The sequence below is a fragment of the Phytophthora sojae genome (genome assembly GCF_000149755.1).
Source record: "Phytophthora sojae unplaced genomic scaffold PHYSOscaffold_2, whole genome shotgun sequence".
NCBI lineage: Eukaryota > Oomycota > Peronosporomycetes > Peronosporales > Peronosporaceae > Phytophthora > Phytophthora sojae.
In genome coordinates, this window is record NW_009258116.1 from 1,676,812 (window position 1) to 1,703,292 (window position 26,481).

General features: G+C 57.4%; 10 protein-coding genes across 10 annotated transcripts; 5 read left to right on the forward strand and 5 right to left on the reverse strand.

Moving 5' to 3' along the window:
- Positions 1-93: 93 nt before the first annotated feature.
- On the reverse strand, positions 94-1,809 carry PHYSODRAFT_458951 (hypothetical protein; the record flags this gene model as incomplete). The annotated part of the gene is made up of 1 exon (XM_009520244.1): positions 94-1,809. A coding segment is annotated over one exon (1,716 nt), but the record flags the coding sequence as incomplete, so codon positions are not given.
- A 1,221-nt stretch (positions 1,810-3,030) lies between these two features.
- PHYSODRAFT_435923 (hypothetical protein) lies at positions 3,031-3,441 on the reverse strand (the record flags this gene model as incomplete). Its single annotated transcript, XM_009520245.1, has 1 exon — positions 3,031-3,441. A coding segment is annotated over one exon (411 nt), but the record flags the coding sequence as incomplete, so codon positions are not given.
- Positions 3,442-3,994: 553 nt separating this feature from the next.
- PHYSODRAFT_478893 (hypothetical protein) lies at positions 3,995-4,381 on the reverse strand (the record flags this gene model as incomplete). The annotated part of the gene is made up of 2 exons (XM_009520246.1): positions 3,995-4,040; positions 4,155-4,381. Coding segments are annotated over 2 exons (273 nt in total), but the record flags the coding sequence as incomplete, so codon positions are not given.
- A 2,875-nt stretch (positions 4,382-7,256) lies between these two features.
- Positions 7,257-8,859, forward strand: PHYSODRAFT_324483 (hypothetical protein; the record flags this gene model as incomplete). The annotated part of the gene is made up of 7 exons (XM_009520247.1): positions 7,257-7,334; positions 7,386-7,526; positions 7,565-8,020; positions 8,148-8,204; positions 8,252-8,345; positions 8,388-8,654; positions 8,705-8,859. 7 exons carry the CDS (start codon positions 7,257-7,259, stop codon positions 8,857-8,859), a joined length of 1,248 nt encoding a protein of 415 aa, XP_009518542.1.
- Positions 8,860-9,655: 796 nt separating this feature from the next.
- Positions 9,656-10,894, reverse strand: PHYSODRAFT_324484 (hypothetical protein; the record flags this gene model as incomplete). The annotated part of the gene is made up of 4 exons (XM_009520248.1): positions 9,656-9,982; positions 10,108-10,609; positions 10,638-10,726; positions 10,790-10,894. The coding sequence occupies 4 exons, from the start codon at positions 10,892-10,894 to the stop codon at positions 9,656-9,658; spliced, it is 1,023 nt and encodes a 340-aa protein (XP_009518543.1).
- Positions 10,895-12,181: 1,287 nt separating this feature from the next.
- On the forward strand, positions 12,182-13,755 carry PHYSODRAFT_310706 (hypothetical protein; the record flags this gene model as incomplete). Its single annotated transcript, XM_009520249.1, has 3 exons — positions 12,182-12,957; positions 13,027-13,577; positions 13,598-13,755. 3 exons carry the CDS (start codon positions 12,182-12,184, stop codon positions 13,753-13,755), a joined length of 1,485 nt encoding a protein of 494 aa, XP_009518544.1.
- Positions 13,756-13,837: 82 nt separating this feature from the next.
- Positions 13,838-14,419, reverse strand: PHYSODRAFT_480144 (hypothetical protein; the record flags this gene model as incomplete). The annotated part of the gene is made up of 1 exon (XM_009520250.1): positions 13,838-14,419. A coding segment is annotated over one exon (582 nt), but the record flags the coding sequence as incomplete, so codon positions are not given.
- Positions 14,420-24,372: 9,953 nt separating this feature from the next.
- On the forward strand, positions 24,373-24,936 carry PHYSODRAFT_487322 (hypothetical protein; the record flags this gene model as incomplete). Its single annotated transcript, XM_009520251.1, has 1 exon — positions 24,373-24,936. The coding sequence occupies one exon, from the start codon at positions 24,373-24,375 to the stop codon at positions 24,934-24,936; it is 564 nt and encodes a 187-aa protein (XP_009518546.1).
- A 464-nt stretch (positions 24,937-25,400) lies between these two features.
- On the forward strand, positions 25,401-25,592 carry PHYSODRAFT_379548 (hypothetical protein; the record flags this gene model as incomplete). The annotated part of the gene is made up of 1 exon (XM_009520252.1): positions 25,401-25,592. A coding segment is annotated over one exon (192 nt), but the record flags the coding sequence as incomplete, so codon positions are not given.
- A 201-nt stretch (positions 25,593-25,793) lies between these two features.
- PHYSODRAFT_374107 (hypothetical protein) lies at positions 25,794-26,165 on the forward strand (the record flags this gene model as incomplete). The annotated part of the gene is made up of 1 exon (XM_009520253.1): positions 25,794-26,165. A coding segment is annotated over one exon (372 nt), but the record flags the coding sequence as incomplete, so codon positions are not given.
- Between the last annotated feature and the right edge of the window lie 316 nt (positions 26,166-26,481).

The following is a 26,481-nucleotide window of genomic DNA, read 5'->3' on the forward strand; positions in this document are numbered from 1 at the left end:
ACATGAAGTCGTGTTAAAGGCTTGAATATAAGGCTATCCTCTTTAGATCGTCACTTCATCCCACTTGACCTCGTTCTCGGCCTCTTCAGATCGGCGGAAGTACACTTCTCTCAGCACAGGATCCGCGGCAAATGCGAAAATGTTTTTCACGACGTGGTTGAGTTGTCCAATGCCAGGTTTCCGTAATTCCTCCTGCGTCTTGGTCGCTTGTTGACGAGACAACACACTGATGAACGCCGCTTTGCCCTCCCTCGGAAGCGGCTTCAGTGCGCGGCCGATCGGCTGTCGGTGGTGCCTTCTGAATTCCGCGAAGTAGCCGTCATATTTGGGCTGCACGACTACCTCGAGGAACTCCAACGACTTGTTCCTCCGCAGCATCTGAAGTAGCGCTTTCGCTGCGGCTTTCAAGCGGCGCGCGCCGTCGATGAAGTTCAGGCGGACTCGCAAGCGGTGGACGCAGTTCGATAGCGGGTTGCTCGGGTCTTGAAGGTCACTCGCGAGAGCTGCGACGTCGTCCCAATAGCAATTCAACTCCGGGAATGGTTCGTTGCTTGCGCGATACCCGCAGAAATTGAGTCGAGCATCCACCAACCCCCCACAGGTCGACAGCTCTTCGATGTTGGGGCAGCTTTCGAGGATCCAGTTCTCGTCAATGTCCACTCGGGGCCCATTCAGCGTCAAGCGCTTCAAGGTAGACCCGACAGCTCGGAGAAACACTGGCAGACCGCTGGAAGTCCCCGCACAACACGCGCTGAATCCGAGTGTGAGCGACGTTAACTCTGTGGTTTGAGTACTTTGGTCTTGGTTGTCTTCTTGAAACTCTAAATCGCCACGCTGGACTTGGCATCGTCCATAGCCAGGGACCAGAACGTTCACCCAAGCGCTTTCTCCATCGTCGCTGAACGTCCGTACCGAGGGGATTGAACTATCAAGAACCATCGCACGCGCAGTCAAAGCAGCCTCGCCTTTGTCGTGGAACTGCCATCGAATCGGAGCACCACGCTTCAATGTTGCTTCCCTTCCTTCCACTGCACCGCGAGGGCAGTCGAAGAGCTCTTCTTCTGGATACTCGGAGGCCAAAATGGCTGCGAACTCCTTCATTTCAGCGATGCGCATGTTGTGGATCGAAAGCAGCGCGAGCGACTGCAGCGCTGAGCACGCGCGAGCTCGTTTAGAGAAGAGTGAGTACGCCAGCCACTTCCACCTATGCGTGTCCATCCACATGCCCAGCGACAAGTTCTTGGTCATTTGGTTAAGAGCAATCGCCGAGCACATGGCCTCGAAGTCGCCAGGTTTCAGCGCCGCATTGATGAACAGCCCCAACGCGCCGAGACTTCGCTCTCGACTGCGATTCCCCAGGTTGAGGACGCGAGTCATGAGCTTCCCCAGCGTTTTTCTCGATTGGAGCTCGTCCTTCTCGAGTTCAGGCCCCAGCTCGGCTGCAAGCGACAACTGGGAGAACCACACGTCACCCAGCGCCAGACTCTCCATCGCCTCCGTCGTCTTGGACGTGACCGCCCACTCGTCGAAGTCGGCTACCATTGGACTGAGCTCAAAGGTGCAGCGTAAGGCCCCAGGACTCAATACATCGTCGTCGCTGTACGCTTTCCACTGCTTTCGGATCGTCCGCTCGGCTGTCCGAATGTCCATGAGGACTTTCAAGTCCCCTCCAGCACACCTCGCGATATGTGCGAGACCGGGCGAGAAGATGATCCGTACAGGGATGTTGATGTCAACTCCCGGTTTATCCTTCCCCAGTCTGTCGTCTAAGGCCGCGATTCTCGCCAAAGTCTTCAGATACGCTGCACTGCGGTGCTCACGCTGGTACACCCCACAGAAGTGAACCAGGTTGGAGTTTGACGCTTTGTCCCTGTCCAGATCCGTGTAGAGCTCGAATCGAGCCGGCAACTCCGCTTCAAATTCCTCTTCTCCTTCTCTGCCCACGTCGAGATGGCAATGTTTCAGCAGTAGATACCCCCACGCAGCGTAGTCTACGTGTTTCACTGCCACTAGCAGAGCCAACGCCTCTTGGACGTACTGGAGAGCTGCCTTCAAGTCCACTTTACGCTTCGGGTCGTAGTGCAGCGTCATCTCCTCGGCCTTCATCTCCGACCGCGACGGGAGACCGACTTGGAGGTTGCATGGAAGCATGTCGCCGACTTGGAGCTCCGGGATCCCAATTGTCCCCGCGCACCCATGACGGCGATAGAAAATCCGCCCACTTAATACGTCGCACCACGGCACGAGGAAGCCCCAGCGTTGCTCCATGGGGTCAGGTAGTGTGTGCTGTTGGCTGTAGGTAGTTGCCCCTCTGGTCCGTTTTGCCGTCCGTCCGGGACAGGGCGAAAACGACCCAAAGTACCAGTTCGTACTGTGGCGCTGTTAGTCCAGCGCAACTGATACCGTCTTCCCAAAAAAACATGTCTTTACCGATGTACACGCAGTACACGCATCAGCAGTATGAAGGGCAAGCGACTGAGGACTGGAATGCCAGTTCCGGTGGATTGGAGGCAAGCGTATTGAGAAGCTGCGGCTTGAGGCGTGTTGTACACTAAATCTGCAGAGCAAAAAACATACTGAAGTAAGTACAGCGAAGCTCCTTGGGGCGACGACCCTGATGAGACTGAAATATCCACATACCTTCATCCAAGGGAAGTGCGCTTCCACATATTGTTCTTGTTCTTGTTCTGGGATTAGCGGCTCGTAATTTAGCATCCTTTAGTCGTGAAAGCCTTGAGCCACTTCAATACAATGAGTCGGCGCTGTTGTCTCTGAACAGCTAACACCAGGGCATTTACCCGTGCCACACTACACAGCTCAGCTTGAATGCATTTTCAAACATTTCCCTTTGTGCGGGCACAATTCGCTCTTCATTAGCCTTCTCTACTTGAACCGATGTGTCTCATCTTCCTCCTCCTCTTCGTCGCTGTCCTCGTCATCACTATCACTGTCCTCTCCTCCCTCCTCATAGTCGTACTCGTCCTCCTCCACCAGCTCCTGGCCCGGCTCCAGTCCGCGCGGGAGGTCCTCCAGCACCTCCTCGATCTCCGCGATCACCTCCTGCACCAGCGGCTCCGTGTCATTGGGGAACACGGCGCGCATGTCGCCTCGGTGGTCCACCAAGAACTTGTCGAAATTCCACGTCGGCGCCACGGACGCGCTGTACTTGTCTGCGATCTTCTTGAAGAACGGGTGGGCCTTATCTCCCGTCACGGGCGTCTTCTCCGCGATGGCGAACGTGGCTCCGAACGCCGCGTAGCGCTCCAGAATCTCACTGTTGTCGCCCGGTTCCTGTCCGGCGAAGTCGTTGGACGGCACGGCGACCACCACGAGACCCAGGTCGCTGTACTTCTCGTGCAACTGCTGCAGCTGCTTAAGTTGCGCCGAGTGGCTGCACTTGGACGCCGTGTTGACCACCAGCGCCGCCTTGAAGCGGAAGTCCGCGGGTGTCAGCCGTCCGTCCGCCGGCTGGATGGTGGTGAACGTGAGGAAGTTGGCGAACCCGCAAGGCTTGACTGTGGACGAGAACGACTGGCAGCGCGCGGTACGCGGGGCGATTAGGAGGCTGTGCACGCGACTTGCAAGCCTGGAGGAGCCCTGTACGCGGAGAACGCGACGCTGCAGCATCGACCCAGCAATGACCACCAGACAGGCTCAATTATTTATCGCCTGGGGACACAAGTGTATACAAGAATGATGTGGCGTACATAACTTGTGTATACATGAATGATGTGGTTCACCATAACTTGGGTAAATGGTGTACGACACATCATGGCTAAACTATTCTGGGTCTTGATTACTACCACCCACATCTAGACTACGGGCTTCACCGTGTGAGCAAGGTTCGGGCCTCCAGGGCCCCCGGACTCACGCTTTAAGCTCGTTACTGATCTCTACGTCGGGGGCGCTGCAAATAGTCGGGTCTTGGCCGCCCATGTGCGAGCTCTTCCGTGACGAACATCAGATTGCGGGCCGCATTCTCGTCGCGGTCCCATTACATCCTGCAGGTGCTGTTGGTACAGTGCAGGACGTTACGGGACCTTGTCGCGCGGGGATGCGCTGGAACGCCGCGTGCTTGAGGCGCTGGGGGCGGGGTCTCCTCTGCTTGGGCTGGAGGCTCCTCTTCTGGCTCGGGTCGCCGTCGCCTCCCAAACTCCGTCTCCGCTAGATCACCGTGGCATGCGAAGCACTTCTTGCTCGTGAAGTACTCGTCTATCAGGCGTACGGTAGCGCGTCTGGACAGCTCCTTGGCGAAGCCCTTCAGCGAGAGCACTGCGTTGCCGCGGAGGCCACTTGGGTTGTTAAACTCGCCGACACCGACGAGCGTAGAGTCGTCGGGCACAGGAACCACGCGAGCTGCCACGTATCCGAGCGCCTTGAATTTGTAGACGTAGTTTCGGAATCGCCACCGCCGAAACGCGTGAGTGGAGCTGAAGTCGATCAGGAAGTTCACGTGTTTCCAGAAGTAGGAGAGCCTCTTGCGTCGAGGCTCATCGGAAGGAGGGCATGTTCACGAGTAGTGCTGCGTACACCGACTCCCGTTTCTTCAGGTTCTCGAACCAGTACTGGCGCTGGTTAAACCCGGCTAGATGTCGGTAATCCTTCGTCGAGCATGACACCGACGTGATGTCATGCTGCCGTGCGCGTCCGTGTTGATGCTCGGGTCGCTGGTGGCGCCGGAACTCTTGACAGGTTTCTGGTCCGTGCAACGCCTGCCGCTTCAGCTTGAGACGGCGCTGGCGCTTCCTGCGGCGCCGCATGCGGAGCCTCCACTTGGGCGACGCCGTATTCTGAGTTCGCTTGATCGGTAAAAAAACGTGGGGGTGGGACGTCGCGTCAGTCCCCGTACGCCTTGATACCGTAGCACACATGTTGCGTATTCCAGGACCATCGTCGATGATACGCGTTGGCAGATAGCCCCGGGGAAGCTGAGGTTGAAAGTCCAGGCAACTTGAGAGCGGGAGGCCTTGTCTCGGGTTGAGCTCACGACGAGGTGGATGCACGCCTCGTAGCCGTTCGTCGAGATGTGGTGGGCAAACCGCTATCGCCCTGTTTCGAACTTGCGAGCGTTGACCAGGCACCGCCAGGCTTCGTCTTTGACTCGGACATCATGGGGTAGCGTAGACCGCCGCGCTCCGACTGCGCATGAAGCCCTTGAGGGGGTCCAGGTCGGGGCGTCCTCGCCTTTTCAGGTCTTCGCGCAGTCGATGCCAGGTGTCCAATAACACCGAAGTCGAGATGGCCATATGACCCGGTACAAACTCCGTGGTGAGCAGCAGTAGGGAAAACAGCCGAATGCCGCGCCGTCGCTCCTCCTTATCGTCAATGTGGGCCGCAGTATACTTCAGCATCTCATACTGACGCTCGAAGAAGTAGGCTTTCTCCTCCTGGATGTTTTTCGCGGTTGGCTGAATTTCCAGAAATTCGCGAAGGTGGGCGGCGGCCTCTCGAATCGGACCGGACACGTCAACGAACTCGTACGCCTCCTTGAATTACCAGTACATATCGCTGTTCGAGGCAATGTTGAAGCGAATCTTGCAGTATGACACCGTGCGTTTATAGTACTGCTCCTTCAGCATGACCTTCGCGTTGGTGAGCATCTCCTCGGCAGCGAATGCACGCTCCGCTCGATCTCGGCAACGAATTCAATGATGGCGGCCTTCGCGGCGTCGTTGGGAGGGTTCACGAGCACGGAAGCCAGCTTGCACTTGACTGTCGTCACTTCGGGGTCTTCGCAAAGGTGGGTCTCGCTCAGCAGGAGGCACACTTCCTCGTAGGCCGTCATGGTGGTCCATTGTCGCTTGTTAGGCCTTTGCCTCGACCTGGACTCGCCGCTTGCCCCGGGAGCGGGGCATGGATGGCCCATCCCCGTGATTCGTTCCGACGCGGCTGAGCGCTCAGCTGATACAAGATGCCTCGTCCCCCCAGAGTTTCACCCGGATCCGTGGAGTGCCGTTCTCGCACCCTGACGCCAGCTCTTGTACCCTGACGCAACCAGGTTGTCTGGTCTGACGCTATCACAGGCGCTTTCCATCTTCCTCCTTTTCTATGTCAGCATGTTCATGCATTCTCCAGCACACATTTAAACTATTCGACTGTGTTACTGATCTAGGTCACCCCCAGGCTGGGTCATCTTTTGCTCTCTGTCAGTCTTATCATCCTTGCCTTCAGCGTCGGTCTTTCACTAACTATCATCCTTCCCTCGTGTCATCCTTGTGGTCCTTTTCTATAGAATTCCTACGCGTCTAAATGTCATCCTTTCCTTGCGTCATCCTTGTCATCCTTCCCTCGTGTCATCCTTGTGGTCCTTCCCTCGCGTCATCCTGGTGGTCCTTTTCAAAGAGTTCTTTGCGTCTCCCTCCTGTCTCGGCATCCGCCTTCCTGTCATCCTCTCACCCGCCGGCTTCAGTTGGTGGCCTCTGATATCCTGCATTTCCTTTCGTCTTCCTTTCGCTATATCCTAGCCTAGCGTCACTCATTCAAGCCTATCGTCGCGCTGTGCATTCAGAAGTACGAGTGGTCATCCTTCTTGCCTGTCGGGGGTTGCCACCCTTGTTCCATTCCCGTCACACTTTACCACCTTTTCTCTGTTTGGGTCACGCTTGCCTTCCTTTCTGTCTTCTTTGCCCTGACGCCCACCTCCGTCATCCATATCCAGCTTCAGCTTTGGCTTTTGACATCCTTTTTCTATACCCGTTTACTGCCGCAGGGATGTCGGTCATCCTTCGTCCTTGTCATACTTGTCTTCCTTTTTTACCATCGTAGTAGTAGATGGGCCCTGAGTCACCCTTATCTCTTAATCCTCCTTATTTCTAAGTCATCCTTATTTCCAAGTCATCCCTTTTTATTATTTCCAAGTAATCCTCCTTTATTCGCCTTGTTTTTTAAGTCATGATTCTTCCTAAGTTCTAATGTAGTCCTTTTTTGTAGGTATAGCTCCTTCAAACGATCTGGTGTCTGTATCATGCTCATTTGTCGTTTCAGAATTTTCAGAAGAGGTTGGTAACACGGTTGAAACAATTAAAACATATATTGAAGTTAGAAAGGAACTCACAAAGCGCTACAGCAAACGTAAACATGCAAACCTACGCGAACTGGCTGAACCCGGAGCGTTCGATATCCGGGTTCAAGTCGAGCAAGCGCCTGCCCCCCCCCCCCGGCTGGATGCAGCCGGGGCACAGCACGTGTCCGTCGTCATCCAGCACCGCCGCGCCCCGGGCGTATGCCGCACCGCACATCCTGATCACACACTCCAGATGGAATGTGTGATCGCAGCTGCGGCCGGTGACACGCTCGTCGCGGGCGACGGGCAGCTGGCAGCCGTGGCAGGCAGGGTCGGACTGAACCAGCCGCGGAACCTGGCATGTCGGGCACCCTGGCCGTAGCTGCAGGCTGCGGACCCGGCAGTCCTGGCAGATCGCCAGCCCGCACTGGGCGGTCCGGGCGCTGGCCGGCTGGGCCCAGCAAATGTTGCAGAGCCCGGACTCGTCCCTGTCGTCGTCGACCGTGAGGTCGACGACGATGCGGTCCGCAACCTCCATGAGCCGTGCATGCGCCGGCGTAGGCAGTCTTGGCGCTAGGCCAGCTGGCTCGGGCAGCGCAGGTGCAGGCGCAGGCGGTGCCACAACTACATTGGGCGCGGGCTCATGAGCTGGTAGAGACCCAGCCCCACAAGCAGAGCCCCCACGCCTATCATCTGCATGGCGGCGGCCGCAGTTGGTGCCAGCGTTGCTGGGGCTGGGACGGCCGGTTGGGCTGGGACTGGGGTGCGGTGGACGGCGCCAGCCGTCCGCGCCGCCCGTCGAGTCGCCTGCTGTGCCGCACGTCGTCGACGCTGCGCGGCAGCATTCGCTTCGAGGCGGCGCTGCTCGTGGTCCTCCTCGTAGCCCTCTTGGGTCCAGCGCGCGCACAGCTGGGTGCGCTGGTGGGCTGCGAGCGCCGCTGCTCCAGCTGCCACCACAGGCCCGCCGCACCGAGGGCGCACCTGTGCCGGGGGCCCAGGGCACACGTGGCGCTCGAGGTAAGTGAGCCGTGTGTATCGGTGTAGACACACCGGTCTCGCTTGCGGTTTTGTTTTGGAATGGAATATGTCTGATCTACTGTGCTGTCGGTATGTACCTACCGGTGCTGGCACCGCGGCGCCACAGTGGGTGAGGAATGCTCGTACGGGCACGCCCGGGATGCTCAAGGGGCGTGGAGACACTGTGCGTCGAGGCAACGTGCTGCATCGGCACACACCGCCACGGCCAAGGTCAACGACTCCTTGAGGAAGTCCGGCGCCCGCGTGGAGAAGTTAGTGGGACGTTCAAGGATGGGGGACAAAGCGCCTCTCCGCCGCTATGAAGGTACGCTACACGGGCGGTCTCACCTGCTGCTGGCGACTGCAGGGTTGCTGTTCATTCCCATGTTGCTCCTCGTCTCGGAGAGCAGTGTATCCGGAGGCGACATGCTTTTCTACGTGTGCAACGAGGCTGGCTTCGAGCTCTACCTCAACCACATGCGGCGATTGTCGTTGACGGCCTTGCCGTCGCGCCGGCATAAGCAGCAGCAGCGCGCGAGCCTCCGCTCAGCGTGCGGCAAGTCCACGAGCAGCCTGCGCTCGACGTTCGGCAACTTCGGCATAATGTCGTCGCTCTCGGGTTCGCTGTCGTCGGGTTCGCTCACGTCGCTCTCGACCGCCTTATCGCCCGGGGCCCCGCCGGAGAGAGCATTAAACACTTCTCCTACGAGCGCGAGCGGACGAGCGACTGGATTGACGCACTGTACGTCACGGCGCAGCTCACGCAGTCCTACGAGCGCTCCGTGGCGGCCGAGCGGGAGGAGAAGGAGATGCCGCGCCGCGAGATCAAGGAGGTGTGAGAGCGTGTGGTACTGTGCGGGATGCTAAACGGTAGCACATCTTTCTGGAGATCTTCTGCACGACGCTGTCGCGCAGCATCGTAGCAACGCAGCTACCGGATCTACAGGCTCACTGCTATCTATACTACAAGTTGTATGCAGAGAAGTTTGCTGGTTGACAGCAACCGAGATGGTGCAGCACACCAACCTAGAGTTTGTATGTAGAACTTAGATCTAGTATACTAATGACAACTTTGCGGAACGGTGAACTTTGATGCAGGCAACTCTCTCGCTCACTACAGCTTTTGCAGCTCAGCGAGCACTGCACGAGCAAGAGAGTTTCCTACAGCAAAGTTTACTGGTCCTGTCGTGGTGTTTGCCCGGCACTCACGTGTTTGAGTCTTTCCTGTGTAATGATAAGTGCGGTGACGCAGCCTACGTCACCTCAGGAGGGGGGACAGGTGGACACGGGCACGCTTGTCATCTACAACAAGGAGCAGAAGAAGTCGCCGTGGACATCGCGGACCTACATACAGACTAGCTCCCCCCCAGATTTTCGGAAGCCATCACACTTAATCCCCTATTTCTGAGCTGTTTTTGAGCCGCCGGATGGACTTACCTATTTTTGACCCCCCCCCTCATATTTTGCCCCTGGCCATGGAATCAGGCCCTTGTGCGGCACAGCGGTGAACGCCGACATTCATGAATACAAAACGATGTGTTGCTCCCGATCTTAGCCGCTGCTTGATGGGCTACGCGATGGTTAGCGCAGTGAACGATTGAGCTTTGCATTTAGATTATTTTGCTGTCGACTGCCTCACCCTCCGCAGATCGACGAAATGTCAAAGCCCACAGAGAAGTCGTCCTCCTGTCTGGAGGCGATGGGTCTCGGCGTCGCGAGCTTGAGCAGCATGGGGAAGTGGTCGCGCGAGGTGAGCGCGACGGCCACTCCCTCGCGGTGGGTCTGCTCGGCCGCCTTCTGCTTCTTGCGGACCTCGACGAGCGTCTTCATGCCGCTGTCGCGGTCCCAGGAGCCCGTGAGCGTCTTGCGCAGCTCCTCGCCGTCGTGCTGGTCGTCCTGCAGCAGCTTCTCCTTGGTGTTGATGCGGTCGTGCTCCTTGGTGGAGCTGGTGCTTGAGCTGCTCTTTGACGCGGGTGGGATAGCGCTGGTCGTCGTAGCTCTGGCGCGTGTGCTCGCTCTCGGAGAAGAAGGTGCTGGCCTTGGGGTCCGTCGTGCGGCGCTCGTGCTTCTCGACGGCGCGTTGCTACATTTGCACGCCCAGGTGCCGCTGCAAGTCCTCGGCGCGTCTTGTGCTCCAGCGCCATCGTGTCCAAGTCGCGCCGTTGCTGCAGCTGCTGGTCGAACGCGTACTTGGCCTCGAGGTCCACGTCGTTGGCCAGCTTCGAGATGTGGTGCTTGAAGGCCGACTCCATCACGCGGTGCTTGGCCGAGCGATCGCTGATGGTTGAGTCCGGATAGAGCAGCGCATCGTACATCTGCAGCTCTTCTTCGATGCTGACATCGCCGCCGATGATGTTTTCGGGGTCGCTGCGGTTCGTGGGCAGCGCTTCCAGGTCGTCGGTCGGGAACGCGATGTTGGAGGCAGCAGCTCTTCTCGCGCCTTCGTTCTTGTCGGGAGGTGGGAACGCCTCGTTATAGCAGAAGACCAGGTCCTTTGTGAGGTTGCGACTGAACTTAACGGCGATATTGGTGAAGTTGGTGTCTGTCTTCCAGAGACGCCAAGTTGGCGCTGGGCAGCGGTGGCCGTCGCTGAGAGAGCCCGTAAGTTTTGTCGGACAGGAAGAAAATGGGGCGCGGCTTGGGCTGGTTGCGCGAGTTCGTGAAGGTCTCCCACGTGATGGTCGCGAATGTAGCGATGTGAACGCCCTTAACCAAACAAAGCAGCACATGCAAGGTGTCAATCTATAACACAATTTGAGCTGCTCGTACGAGGAAATCCACCGCACCTTGCCCTGGTTGAAGCGCGACTCGATCCAGTCGTTGAAGGCACGCCACACATCCTCCAGCGTCTCGCGCTTCCTGTCGGCGGCGCATTTTGTGCGCTACAGCCACGTACTGCAGTCGTTCAGCAAGTGCTAGAGCGTGTACAGCGACATCGCGTAACGACGCTCCTGCAGTGAAAAGCCTTCGGCTACTGCGTGGCGGTCGACCAGGACGGATTGATCAGGCTAGGCCCAAGCGTACTAGGGGCGGTTTAACACAACCTGACGCGAGTACTTGTAGCAGCTCCACAATCTATTCCAGTCCCAAGTGCAGCCTTCGGGTGGTCTCCAGTGGCAGCGATGGAGCCAGGAGGCCCGCCGAGGAAGTTTGGGTGGGGGGAGGACGACGTGGAGATCCCGCACTACTCGTCTCCGACGGACGCGATCCTCTTCAGTTCGACTCGAAACATTTCAGCGTCCGCCGACAATGGGCCGCAACTCGTCAAGTCGCGGTCAACTACCCGCAGTTTTGGCCAAAATTCACCCCGAGACAGTCACGAACCGACGGGACAGCAGAGCGAAGCGAGACGCGTTCAGACCTCCAAGGTGTGTCCGCTCCAAGCTCTTCTACCTTCAAGGGCTGTTCGCAGTAGTGGTGTTCGTGTGTCTTGTGTGGACGATCTGGCTCATTTTCCTCAATATCTGCCCAACTACACGGTGAACCGCGTCATGAAGACCGAGAACTTCGACGACGGCTCCTTCTTGTTGTTCGTGGACCCACCCCCTGCCACGCTCTACCTGGCAGTGATCGGTCTGTCGCTCGTCAGTCTTGGATACATTGTCGTCTTGCTCATGATGCTGCATCGGCCGAAGCGAGTAGTGCACTCTACCTCCCCGTCTCGCCAGACGTTGAAAGCCGGGATGGCAATGGTAGACTCTACCAAAGTGGCGAGTAGAACGACCTCGTCCGCTCTGAAGCTCATCAACTCGTTTACGCAGCCTGACAGCACGTCGAGACGTTTTGTTGTGAGTGACACGGTAGATGCATCAACTATTTGACATGCTAGCTAAATTTCTGATGATTTGGTTTACGGTACATGTTTAGAAACTGTGGATGAAGATCGGAGATCTGGTGTTCGAGACGATCCTCCTCGTCCAGATCCTGGAGGCCGGTTCCCCTGCCGTGATCGTCGGCATTTTTACTGTCGTTATTGCCTCGAATGCTCTCGTGTTTGCAGTACTGATGCTCCTCCCTCTCAATCGAATGGGACTGGTTGAGACCCTCGTCGATCTGCTGTCAGACCTCAAATTGTCTATCTACTGCGCCCAACACGGTTATTTAACGCATATTTCCCTGTTGTACTGCAGATTCGACCTGCTCATCGCTGTCGGGTGCCCCATGTTGATTCTCCTCTATTGCCTCACCAACTTTAACTTCCCTAGGGATAAATTCGCTATCAATCTCGAAGTTTTCCCACCTGGGTGGTTCGAACAGCAGGTCAGCGTCGTCGCTAACCCTGTACAGACTGCCGTCATCCACAAGAGTCTGAAGTCGCTGCGGATCACTTCAGTGTACGAATTCTTCGCGCGCATGGGCATCCACGTTACGCTGTTTATGCGTCTTCGTCAGCTCGTGATACTGCTACAAGAGCCAAAGTGGCAAAGGATCCGCGTCTACCCAACGTGTCATCGCGCAGCAGCGTTTTTCTTCGTAGTATTTGCCGGCTTGTTGTGCTTGTTCGTCGAAGAGAGTATGCGAACGTCGACTCTGGCGTGTAATCCGCACCCGGAGTGTGCCGTGAACGCTCATCGATGGACTCTCGTGGAGAATAGAGAAGTAATCTACTGCCCGTGCCTGATGATGATCGACCGAGATATCGCCCCTAGGACGTACGCGGAGTGGGAAATGCCCAAGAACCTGACAGAAAAAGTAGCGCAGTTAGCCTCAACTGGGGATCTGCAGACACTGCACCTCACGAACCGATACTTACCTGTTCTCCCTGAGGAACTTCGACGCTGCAAAGGGATGAGCCATCTGTACGTTGAATTGTGGGGATCATCCAGGTTGGAAGTTGTAAATGTATTGATCCAATGTATATGCTGCAGAACACTGGAATATACTCACACGCAAACGCTGCCCGGCTGGATCAAGGAGTTCACGAATCTCGAGTATTTGTACGTGTTTCATAATAATTTTGTCTCTCTCCAACCTTCACCCTCTAACCAACTTCTCTTTACCTCTAGCCACCTCGAGAGCAAATTCTCCAGTCCTGTATTCTCACTGCCCGACGACATGTTCGACGACATGTCTCTAACGTTCATTCACTTCGCCGTGTTTCTTCCACTGAAGCGACTTCCGTCCTTCAACGGACTTGTAAATCTCAAATCCCTAACGCTGGCCGTCTTCCTCTCCCTCGAGGAGCTCCCGCATCTCGACAGCCTCCACCGCCTCGAGAAGCTTCTGGTCACTTGCATCCCGTCCCTCAACGCACTCCCAGACCTCGCTCCAGTCAAGAATGTCAAGTCGCTGATACTGACGGATCGAGGCACGTGGTGCTGCAATGGGTTCCTGGGCGAGTGCAACCTGGACCACCCCATGTGTCAAGACCACCCGCTCTGGGGGACTCCAGCCGCTACGTGCCTGGCTTCAAGTGAGCCGAGAGCTACCCCCGAAACCCTCGCGCTCATCGCAAAGTATCCAGAGAACGTCTGCACTGGGTTGCTGCGCCCTGGATCACTGGAAGGCCCACCCACCCAGGCGTCTATGGACCCGGCAAGGGCACATTGTACCGACAGTGCGTAGACCCGAGTGGAGTGGAGTCGATGTGCTACAACGCTCGGTACATGGGCATCTCGTGTGATACGAACCCGTTCCCGATCAAGATGCGGCGCCTGCAGATCGCTCGGGGTGTCGGAGATCCGTGCGACCCGGAGTACGAAGCTTGGCTGGGCTGCAAGTTACGTGAACGATAGATAGATCGCATGGAATACGTAGGAGAAGATAACACTATTCAAGTTGTACAGTACTCGGTTTCTATGATTCTACATTAGACTATCACTTGCAGCCCAGCCAAGCTTCGTACTCCGGGTTGCATGGGTCTCCGACACCCTTTGCGATCTGTTGGCGTCGCATTTCGATCGGGAACGGGTTTGTATCACAGGCGATGCCCATGTACCGAGCGTTGTAGCACATCGACTCAGCTCCACTGGGGTCAGAGCACTGACGGTAGAGTGTGCCATTGCACGGAGCCATCGAAGCCTCCGTTGGCGGGCCTTCAAGTGAGCCAGGATGCAACAAGTTGTAGCACGTCGTGTCTGGAAATGTTGCTATGATCTCCCTCGTAGGTGAGGTTGCAACTTTGTCCGTTCGACTGGTTGCAAGGCACGTAGCGGCGGGAGTCCCCCACAGCGGGTGGACGCCGCACATCGGATCTTCCAAGTTGCATTCGTCTAGAAACCCGTTGCAGCACCACGTTCCTCGATCCGTGATAGTAAAAGACTGGATTGTGCTGCGAATCGGTCCTAGATCGGGTAAGCTGTCGAGCATCGGCGAGCATGTGATCAATAGCCGCTCGAGCTTTCCAAGACTGTCAAATGCTGGGAGCTCTTCAAGGGACAGGAACACAGCCAAGGTGAGCTATTTGAGGTTGGTCAGTCCTTGGAATGACGGGAGACGTCTCATCGGTACGAAGATGGCGAAGTATATCGTCGGGCAGCACAGCCACTGGACTTGAGAACTTGCTTTCGAAATGGCTGCCCAAACAACAGTAAAACACCAATCAGTAGAATTTTTACCAACGTTGACAGCGGTGGGATCGATCTTACAGGAACTCGAGGTTGGTGAACTCTTTGAACCAGTCCGGCAGTGTCTGTGTGTGAGTATACTCCAGCGTCCTGTATCGTAAAACGGAAGTTGTCAGTTGGACTTAGAGACTGTTTCCGAATATTCGTCTCAAAAAAAGTATTACGTACAAATGCCTCAATTCCTTGCACCCCCGCAGCTCACTCGGTAGAGCTGGTAAGTATCTATTCGTCAGCTTTACGGTCTGGAGAGTGCTTCTCGCGGCTAGCTGCACCAGCTTTTCAGTCACGTTTGTCGGCATTTCCCACTCCACGAACGATTTCGGAGTGTTGGGCGCAGTCAGAGCGCCATCACCAGACGACACTGCGCGCTAGCAGGATCCGATCCCGGTGCCTATCCAGGCACCGGTGCCGATGCCAATCTCGACGCTGAGCTCCTGGAGCAGAAGCCCAGCGAATGACCAAGCGAGGCGCGTGCATTGGAGGCAGCAGAGCAGCACTCGACAGCGGCAGTGGACGAGCGGTACGCGGCAGCAGCACCGAGGACTGGCAGGCGGCACGCAGCAGCACCGAGGACTGGCTGCCGGCAAGCAGCAGCAGCAGCAGCAGCTATTGGAGAAGCAGTCGCCCAGGAGTTGCTGCCCCAAGGAGGTCGCTGGTAGGAACGATGTTTGTCAGGATGAACTCTAACTCTCAATCTCACTTCGCAACTTTCCTTATGTGACGGGGCACACAGCACTTCTTAACAGAGGAAGCAGGAGTATACAAACTCCAAGTGAACAGCCGTTCACGTGTCCCTGGTCTGAAGGGGACGACTTGACTTGAAAAGCGGTAGATCTACACTCCACGACAAAAATATATGGACACCACCAAAAGTGGCTGTAACTTCGTCAAGTTTTATCGTTTTAAGGTGCGGTTTGGACTAGAGTTGCAGAACACGATGATAAAGATCTGCACGTTGCTAACACGCGCGCTTTTGCGCTTCTTCAGGTAGCTCACATACAAATCACTGGTTCTGCCCAGGTGACAAAACTTATGGACAGCTAATCCCCATACAAAATCCTATATTAACCAAAACCCTTACAAATGATACGACTTGGACTTTGTATGGGGCGACAAAGGAACCAGCCTCACGGCGATACTCGCGACGTTAGACAAAGATCTGATGGCATTATCGTGTACTAGAAGGTGTGTTTAGTAACCTGTAATAAATACATCGACCATCGCACAAAACGGAGCAAGTAGTAAGCGACTGAAATTTCGAGTGGTGGCTACCATGTATTATCTGATGATTTGCGAGGCACGTTCAGTTGCATCCTAGTTAGTGCCAATTTGTAGCTCTGTATGCTGCTATCTCTTGGATATACGATTGTCTTCTCCATTCTAAACTGTTGGTCGATGATATATGGCTCAGTACTAAGGTAGAGTGGAGAAATCATGGGTTCCTTTGTCGCCCCAAACAAAGTCCAAGTCGTATCATTTGTAAGGGGTCTTGGTTAATATAGGATTTTGTATGGGGATTAGCTGTCCATAAGTTTTGTCACCTGGGCAGAACCAGTGATTTGTATGTGAGCTACCTGAAGAAGCGCAAAAGCGCGCGTGTTAGCAACGTGCAGATCTTTATCATCGTGTTCTGCAACTCTAGTCCAAACCGCACCTTAAAACGATAAAACTTGACGAAGTTACAGCCACTTTTGGTGGTGTCCATATATTTTTGTCGTGGAGTGTAAGACTGAATGTATTTATAGGTTGGTACAGATTTGGCCTGCATACAAATCCTAAGTTCCCTATAGTTTGTGTCATACAAAATGTATCTGTTGGCTCTGAGGCCACTTGGGTCACTATCCAGGGGAGTGACCGATGTAGCCATCCCGGAATAGTGACAGAGTCACTATTCCATGTAACCCCGTTACATCCTCCCCCACTTAGATTCGATCTTATCGACCAATCAGAGCGAGGTTACGCCTGCGGCTCACATTTCACTCGCAAAATCGAAATCCATCGACAACGGCGCGAGCTCTGGCGCCTCGGCTCCCGGGCCTCATAGAGCAACTGGCGCATCACCGAGCAAGCCGCAGGGTCTCCACGTCGACCGGAAGCATGCCTCCAAAGCGCAGTGCGCGCAGTGCGAAATCACCTTCGAAACCGCGGGCCGTAGGGCCGAAGACCAGGGCGGCCAAGGCCAAGGACGAGTCGTCCGCGCTGATGGAGGCCACGAAGGCGGCCGAGGAGGCGGTGCGCTCCCGTAGCAGCACGCCGGAGGGCGGGTGCCGGTCTCGGAGTCGGAGCAAGACTCCCGAGGCCACGCCAAGTGGTGAGGGGAGCTCTCGGCCCCAGTCGGAGCAGGCCAAGCCGGCCTTCGACTGGTCGGCCAACATCAAGAACTGCACGCTGGTTGTGCAGCTCACCCGAGGGCAGCGACAACGCTGCCAAAGACGAAGCACTGGCGGCGAGCAGCGCGCCCAGCTCTCCGCCCTTCCCGAAGGCTCCGTCCGAGAAGGAGGCCGAGGACATCGAGTCCAGCGCCGGCGTCGGCGACAGCAAGCAGGCGGAAGAAGACGACGTCGTCATGGCCGACACGGAGGACATGGCCGAGAAGTCGTCGAGCGACGCGGGCTCCGAGCCCAAGGCGGTGTCGCCACCCAAGCATCTATCGCTGGCACAAGGTCGTGAGCGTGCCCAAGCGTCGAAGGCATCTGCCGCTGCGAAGACCGAAGAGGCCAGGGCGAAGAAGCGTCCCGTTTCCAGGTCGCCTCGCGGTTCCAGCTCCAAGCTGTTCAGCGACTCGGAATCTAAGGACGAGGAGGGTGCCGTCCATGAGCCCAAGGAGCTCTCCAACGACCTCGACGAGCAGCAGGAGCAGTACCACGCTGCTCGTTCGGGGGCACACGCCAGGCAGTCGGCTGCCGCGACTGCTGTCGAGTCTTCGTCAGGCGGTAGTGCCACGTATCCGCAGGGCTACTTTCCGCCCGAGCCTGGCACTGGTGCGCCGCACCCGGCTCCTCGTGGCCTTATCGGCGGGTACACCTCGAGGGGTTCCTATGAGCGTGCTCTCGTTGAGAAGGAGCCACTCTTTCTTGGCGACATAGAAGCCGCCCGGTGTGTGCTACTAGCACCACACAAGCTCACACTGAAGGAGTTCACCACGCCTCACAAGAAGCCGGAGGACAAGGGTGGACTCCATCCTGTGTGGGGTTACCACTGGGTCAAGCCGAATGAGAACATGACCTGGAACGAGGTGGAAGACCGCTTCTGGCGCTACGTCCAGCGCAAAGGGTATTCCGACCAAGAGTTCAAAGAACTCCGTGAGGATCGCACTCTGTCCGCTATCCTGGACTTGCGCGAGCTCCGCATCGAGTTCGCTCAACTCGTGAGCAAGCGCAAGCTCCACTCGAAGATGGACGAGCTGAAGCAAGAGGCGAGAGCCAAAGCTCGTGAAGAGCGTGGGCGTGGTGCGACTACGTCTGCTACCGTGCCCCGGGTACCGGCCAAGAAGCCAAGGACTACTTACGAAGCTGCCGCTGCTTCTCGTTCCATATCGCAACAGCCTTCTGGCAGTCTGCGTGGAGCTGCTCAACGGGCTCCCACGAGTTATCCGACTCAGGGTAACCCCTCCACTTCACGAGCAGCTGGCGCTTGCCATGGAGCCGCCGCTCCCGGACGACTCGTTCCACGTGGTAGTGGATCTGCCCATTACGATCAAGGAGGGCCGGCGGTGGCCTCGCACGGCCATGGCTACGAGCCTGAGGCGACGCAGCCGTATGCTGGGGCCCCGAGTTAGGTGGTGGCCCTGCAGCAAGAGGAGATTCGTCTTCTCCGGGACCGTGTGTACGTCCTCGAGATCGCGCTTGGCGTCGGCCTTGGTGGCGAGGCTACCACTCGTGCTGGTCAGCCTGGTGCCGTGGAGCGGCTCCGTGAGGATGTTGCCTCGCTCTATCAAGAAACTCGCAGTCTCCATGGCCGTGTGGATCGTCGAGCCGACCTGTCGTCTTACGATTCGCTGCGAAACCAGCTCGCTGGCCTTCGGGCCGAGCTTCTGGCCACGCGCCGTATCCGGAGCAGCAGCAGCCCCACTCGTATCAGGCCCAGTTTGGCCAGGGCTCGTACGGGGCCCCTGCGTATGCTGCTCCGATGTATGCCGCGCCATCTTACGACCAGCGCGGGTATCAGGCGCCTTACCGCGACTCGACGCAGCGCTTCGAGGAGCTGCGCTCTTCTCCACCGGGCCACCCACCGCTTCCTGCGGGGCAACCAGAGCCAGAGGGTCATGGTACCTCTTAAGACGACCCACGTAAAACGTCGGGTGAGTCGTCATCGACTTGGGCAAGTCTATGGTGTACGCCGCGCCATGCCGGCTGAGGACCGTTAAGGGTCCAATGAAGCGGTGCTTCAGCTTGTTGCTCTCGACCGAGCTAACAGTGTTTAGCGGTAGGTTTCTAGTATCTAGGAGAACTAAATCCCAACCTTAAACACGTTCATGTTTCCTCTTCCATTTCGGTCAGAGTACTCCTTCTGTTTATCTTGGGCTTGCGCCATGGTGTCTCGCACCCTACTGATTATGTTCAGCCTGTCTTCGGCAAACGAGGACAGTTGCTTCCGCAAGGTGGCTGGACTCACGTCCGAGACTTGGAAGGAAAAGGTGTTCCGAGCCTCTCCCCCACTTAGGACCGAAGCCCCGGTACTGCCTCGTAATGTGAGCGGCACCTGAGGGTGGCGCAACCCGTTCAGGTAAAAGAGCGTAAAGCCCGTCGATGCATGTACCGCATTGTTGAATGCGAACTCAACCATGGGCAAGCGATCAGCCCAAGAGCAAGGCATCTCCGCGCAGATACTGCGGAGCGTGTCTTCGAGCACGCGATTGACGCGCTCCGTCTGGCCATCCGTCTGCGGGTGGTCCGCCGTCGACATCGACAGTCGTGTGCCGAGAAGGCAAAACAGCGTCTGCCAGAACGTAGCGGTGAACCGCGGGTCTCGATCAGAGACAATGGTCTCGGGCAGACCGTGGTGTCGGAAGACACAGTCCATGAACAGGCGAGCGACCTCGTCGCCAGTGACGGTGTCACGAACTGGAGCAAAGTGGACCATCTTGCTCAGACGGCACACGAAGGCAACAACACCAGTGTTGCCACGGTCATCGGCCGGAAGTCCGAAGACAAAGTCGAGACTCATCGACTTCCAGCAGTCCGCTGGGACCGGCAGGCTCTGCAATGGTGCCGAGGCGTGACCGACAGGCTTCACGCGCTGGCACGTCTCGCACGTACGGACGTATGTGGCGACCCACTTGTACATGTGACGCCACCAAAACATCTGCGAGACAGGCGCGTACGTCTTCTCACGGCCGAGATGGCCACTGGATGGAGCGTCGTGCGCCTCCATCAGGATGTCGTACTTTGAGAACCTCGTCGTTGGGCGCGACAATACGGGGAGGATCCTCGGGCTCTACCATGTAGTGGAGCAAACCGTCAGCCCACTCATAGCGGCGCAGCCTTGCACGTTGTCGGGGCGTGAGCCACTCGGCCTTGGCTTCCGAGCCAGCGGCCAAGAACCGCACAAGAGGTTCGAGACTGGCATCGGATCTGTATGATCGCATCAGGCTCGGTACCCCAGCCTGATGCGATCATACCGATCCGTCGTGACCCGACTAATATGAGCAAGCTCGTAGTCGGGTCGGCGCGACAGCGCGTCGGCAAGCACGTTCAACTTGCCCGGCTTGTACTCGACACGGAAGTTGTATTCCGCGAAGAATGACAGCCAACGCGCCATCCGCTGTGAGAGATGCGGCGTGTTGACGGCAGTCCGCAATGACGCGTGGTCTGTATAAACGACAAAGGGCGTCGAGCCCAGGAGCGTACTTCATGGTTAGTAGCTCCTTGACGTGGACTGGATAGTTCCGTTCGGTTGCCTTGAGCTGCCTGGACTGGAACGAGATGACCCGTTCGCGGCCTTTATCGTCGGCCTGCAATAGCGCACAGCCAATTGCGTAGTCAGACGCATCACAGACTACGCTGAAAGGCTTCGTCTCGTCCGGTAATGCCAGGACTGGCGCGCGCTGTAACCTCGCTTTGATGTCGTTAAAAGCATCTTGATGGCGACGCTCCCAGCGCCAGTCGACATCCTTCTTCAGGAGATCCGACAAGGGCCTTACCAGCTCGGCGTAGCCTGCACTATACTTGTGCAGGTAGTTAGCGAGGCCAAACCACTGTCGTAGGTCCTTCTGCGACCGAGGTGGCGGCCAAGCCGCGATGGTTTTCACCTTCTCCGGGTCCGCCCGGACCCCGGCGCTGCTGACGAAGCAGCCCAGGACCTTGATCTCCTCAGCTGCGAACACACACCTGTCGATGTTGGCGTACAGCTTGTTCGCCCGCATGACTTCGAACACACGTCGAAGGTGCTGGAGATGCACCTCCATGGCCGTCTGGCCTGCCTCGGCACGGCTGTGGACGAAGATTTCGTCAAAGTACGTCTGTGTAAACGCATGCAAAGGTCGGAACAGTTGTGTGACCAAGCGATTGAACGTTGCCGGGGCGTTAGAAAGCCCCTGAGGCATGACCAGCCACTCCCAGAGCATACCGCTCGGCGTGCTCACAGCCGTGAGTGGGATGTCGCTCTAGCGCATCAGGATCTGGTAGTATCCGTCCATCAGGTCTAGCGCGCTATACAGCGTGCAGCCGGCCATGTTGTTGAGCAACACGTCCTTGCGCGGGATCGGTGTCTGCTCAGGCACTGTCGCGCTGTTCAGCTTGTGATAAGCATGAACCAGACGCCACGTTCCGTTCGGTTTGCGAACACAGAAGGTAGGCGTCGAGTGCGGGGACTTCGACTCCCGCACCATGCCTTCCTTCGCCTTGGCGGCAAAGAAGGCATCAATGACTTCACACTGCTCCCGGGGAAGAGGCCATTGCCTCGTGACACAGTACTTCGTGCCCGGCACGAGATCGATCTCGTGCCTGATTCCCCTGTCCGGAGGGAGATTGGACGGTGGATCCTTGGACACCACGTCCTCAAACTCCTTCAACAAGGGGTACACCGGGTCCCGGGGGTTCTTAAGAATCTCAGAGCCCATGCGCGACGCGCGCTGTCTCTGGAACTCCTCCAGGACTGCCTGGGCCATGACCGAGGACGAGTTCAACTCGGCTGACGTGGACTCCGGTCGGAGGAGAACCAACTCTGCGATCTCCCCGGCCTTTAGCTCGGCCAAGAAGTCCTCCATGGCGAGCTCCTCAAGGTTCAGCAACTCTGAAACCTCGGGCAGAGCTGTAAGCTCGACAGCTCCTGTCTTGACCCGACTACCGGTCACGCCGTCGAAGATGTGATAACACTCTTCGGCGGCTGGAGCCTTGGCTGGAGGCTCGGAGTCGCTGGAGACTGGCGTCGTCGGCCACACGACTAGGCCCGGCTTACGACGTGACCCTTGGGTGTCTTCGTCTCGTGGCGCCGCCTTGACGGCACCACCGATCTTCTCGATCTCGTGCGGAACTACGTTACCCGCCTTGTTCTTGAGCGGAACTTGGTTACCCGCCTTGCTGGGTGGAACTATGTTACCCACCTCGCCGTGTGGAACTTGGTTACCCACACCAGGAGCGCTTCCAGCGACTCCCGCATCAGTTATGGTCTGAGTGACCTCCTGTGGAACTATGTTTCCCACATCGGAAGCGCCTGCAGTGCCTTCCTCATCCGTTACGGTCTGAGTGACCTCGCGTGGAACTTGGTTACCCACGCCAACGCCAGCGGCGCCTTCTCCAGCAGCCCTTGCTGCCTGCGGTACTTCGTTACCCGCGTGCGGACCTACGTTACCCACCTGGTAGGTGCTGTCCGGCACCTCCACTCTCAGGCCTTGTCCGGCCCGGTCGGAGTCGTCGTCAGTCTCGACGGACCCCAATAACTCATTAGACGCTGCTGCGCCCTGGCGGCCCTCGCGGGCGCCCCAGCTGCTGCCAGAGGTGGGAACATGACTCACCAAAGCTCTGTCAGAGCGTGGGGGACGGCTGGCCCCGATGGCCTTGCCGCACCAGTCGACCTAAGGCTCGTGTTTCTCCAGCCACGGCATGCCAGGGATCAAGTCGTACTTGTCCATGTCTAGGACCAAGAACGGCTCCGTGCTGTCGAAGTCCTCGAACTTGACAGTGAGGTCCATGTGGACCCGAGGTACTTCTACCACCGTACCGTCGGCCAGTCTTACCGAGACCAGCCCGTTGCCTTTGCTGCCTCGTAGCGCATCGGCGTACTTGTCGCGATTGCGTGCGGCAGTCTGGCGGCGCGCAAAGTTCTTGGACGCCCCAGAGTCGATCAAGATTCTCAAGGGATGATCGTATCCCGGTACACTCGCGTGCACCACAAGCAGCCCACCGTTGCCCTTCTCCGCTTCGAGAGTACAGAGACTCTCAGGGGCTAAGTCCCCATGGCGTGCGCCACCCGCAAGCCCCTCATGAAGCCTTAGTGTTTCCCCAGTAGGGCGCCCCACCCCTACTGGTGTCCGGCGTTCCCCCAGGTTTCTGGGGCGCGGCTTCTGCCAGCGACCCCTAGAGCCAAACGGCTTCGAAGAGAACTTCTTCTTCAGTCCTCCCGCGGGACAAGCACGTTTCATGTGCCCAAGCTTGCCACAGCCGTAGCAGCGAATGTCGCTCAGCTCGGCCATGCCCAGATCCATGGGAACCGGCCCGTTGATCGCTCCATTGCCGGAGTTACCATTAGGCGCACCGCCAGAGGCAGGGTTGCTCTGCCATACCGTGGCGGGGGTGCGAGCCTGCTTGTGGCTGTACTCCTCCTGGAGGGCGATCTGAATCGCCTCCTCCATAGTGTTTGCTTGCACTCGGAAGAGTTGCGTGCGGGCAGGACCGACACGCAGACCGTCCATGAACACGGTCACTTTGATGTGTTCAGGCAGGGGGTTCCCCACCAAAGAGGCAGTGAGCACTCGTATCTCCTGGATGTACTCATGCAGCTCGCGCCTTCCTTGTTTGCAGGCGAGGAAGCGCGAACGCTGGCGGTACTCGTAGTTCGCCGGAAGAAACGCGGCCCGCAGCTGCTCGCACAGCTGGGACCATGATGCGAAGCATCCAGGCGTCGTCGCTTCGCGCGTATACGCCCAACTCTTAGCGCGACCACTAAGGTTGGAGAGCGCAAAGGCGACACGGAGTCGCTCGTCCGAGACAAGAGCCGCGTCCATCGCGAGCTCAACCTCTCAAACCCAGAAGTGAAGGTTTTCTCCTTCCTTCCCTTCGAAGGGGTGAACCTTCAGCCGCAGGGGCTTCGGTTGCACCGGCTTCGGCGCGGTCGCAGTGGCCTGCAGCCCTTGAACGTGGGCGATGAGTCCTCGCTCGTAGGTGTCGAACGCGTTGATACGCTCAACCTGCTCAGCCGGCGTCGCCGCCGCTAAGCTACGCAGGGCATCTGTCCCAAAGATGCCTGCCATCTTACGAACGGACTCGTACTGCGAGTCGTTCAGATGGGGAAACTCCGTACGATCCATCTTGGCTCACTCGATGAGACCACAGAGGATTCAGGTAGTCCAATCTACCCGCGTAGGCGTAGGATTGACTACAAGTGCTACCAAGTGTGACGGGGCACACAGCACTTCTTAACAGAGGAAGCAGGAGTATACAAACTCCAAGTGAACAGCCGTTCACGTGTCCCTGGTCTGAAGGGGACGACTTGACTTGAAAAGCGGTAGATCTAAGACTGAATGTATGTATAGGTTGGTACAGATTTCGCCTGCATACAAATCCTAAGTTCCCTATAGTTTGTGTCATACAAAATGTATCTGTTGGCTCTGAGGCCCTGGTGAAGTTCATGCGCGATCCTCGGCAGTATGAAGAACGGATCTGGGAGCGATGTCTGGCGACAGGCGAAGCACACGAAAACGTGGTCGTCAGCATTAAGAGCTCCATGGAACCAAGACTCCTGGAGCACCTTGCGCACTACGAGTTCCGCTCCACTGTGGAGGCGGTGACGGAAACGCGCTTGCAGGAGGAAATCAAGCGCCGGGCTGGCAGCCTGATGAATGACCACGTCCCAGATGTGGCCAAACTCTTCGACGACAATCTGAAGATGGACATGAAGGTGCAGGACATTGGCGCCCGCATCGCGAAGTATTTCATGGACTTCGACCGCATTGTCGACGTGCATGGACTGGGTACCTGGGTGGGTCGAGGAGCTGTGACTGACGCGGCTGGGCGTCAGCGCGTGAAGACCCGCTGCAAGCTGCTGATGACCAACTTGTTCCCAGCCGTGTTGCGTGTAGACATCGAGCGACTTGTTGCCGTCACGCACCAGCAGGCGAAACATGATGATGTAGCTTTGTATGAGCTGATCGTTTGCAGGGCGAAGAGTCAGCAGCATTATCACTCCATGTAGTCCGAGTTGAAGCGGGGCGCTGCCCCAAAGAGCAAGCCGGCTGGGCAAAACAAGACGGGCGGTACGCGGCAACAGCAGCCGACTGGTGCTGGCGCTCGCAATGATAGTCCGAAGGTGTCGAAGGCGGTTTCGGCACCACCCCGGTCGGGCTGCCTTATCTGCAAGGGCGCCCACTGGGCCAAGGACTGTCCCGATGCGACGGATGCGCAGAAGCAACAGGTCCAGCGTGAACTACTGGCGAAGAAGGCACGCGAAGAGGAGCGCGCCAAGGCTATGGGGAACGTGAGAACGGGCGAAGGGCGGCACGTGTGCATCAATAGTGTCCTCGACGTCCCGTTCTGCCCGATACTGGTGCCGACAGTAACATCATCTCTCGAGCGCTCGTGGAAGAGCTCCGCGATGTTGGTGACGTCGTGCTGCAGCCCATGGCTCCGCCAACTCGTGTGTAGGTGGCAGGTGGTGCTAGGATGCTGTGTCGAGACTCGGCGACGCCAGACTTGCAGATCGAGACCGCAGCTGGACCGCTGCACCTCGCGAGCGTATCCTGTTTGGTCATGGACGGCAATGAGGAGGAATTCTTGCTTGGCCGCAAGACTATGCAGGACATCGGCATTGACATCGACCGATTGTTGGAGCAATTGGCAGGTGGTAACCAGGTTGGCGATGCTGATGAAGACGATGTGTCAAGTGAAACTCCGCAGTTGGCATTTACGGTGGATAAGGAGGAGATCGAGCGGCACCTGACCAGGATGCTCGACGACGCGAAAGATGCAGGGTTTGACCCTGCGCTGTTGGGCAAGCTAAGGACGCTTGTGTTCGAGCTTGCCGACGACGAGTGGCGCATCAACATTGGCGCCGACCCTTCCGCTGATGTCGAGCCATTGAAGGTGCAACTTCGTGCTGACGCTCAGCCCTATCGCAGCGGTACTCGCAAGTATCCCGAGTTGCAGCGCAAGTTCCTTCGCGACTTTGTGCGTGAGCTGGAGCGACATGGGCTGGTACGTCGCAACAACGCGAGTCATTGGGCGTGCCCAGCACTTCCGGTCAAGAAGCCACATAGCAATGAGTATCGCTGCACGACCGACACAGTGCCGTTGGCAGGAGCGACGCCGAATCTGTCGACAGCGACGCAGAGTGTCAAGGGGGCCTACGGCTTTGGTTTGTACGACCTCTTTAAGGGCTTTTGGCAGTTGCCTTTAGACCCGGAGAGCCAGGAGCTGTTTAGTTTCGTGACTGAAGATGGCGTGTTCACGCCGACGAGAGTGCCGCAGGGTGCCAGCGACTCGGCCATGCACTTCCAGCTTCAAATGCAAGATTGCTTTCGTGACATGCTGTACCGCAACCTACTGGTATGGATTGACGACTTGCTTCTGTTTGCGGGGAGCGCCGAGGAGTACATTGGCAAGCTGCGCGAGTTCTTTATCGTGTTGCGCGCCCGGCGCCTCAAGTTGAACGCGAAGAAGTGTGTTCTTTTCGAGAACAAGGTGGTATGGTGCGGAAAGGTGATTGACGGCACTGGTATTCAGCATTCACAGGAGCGATTGC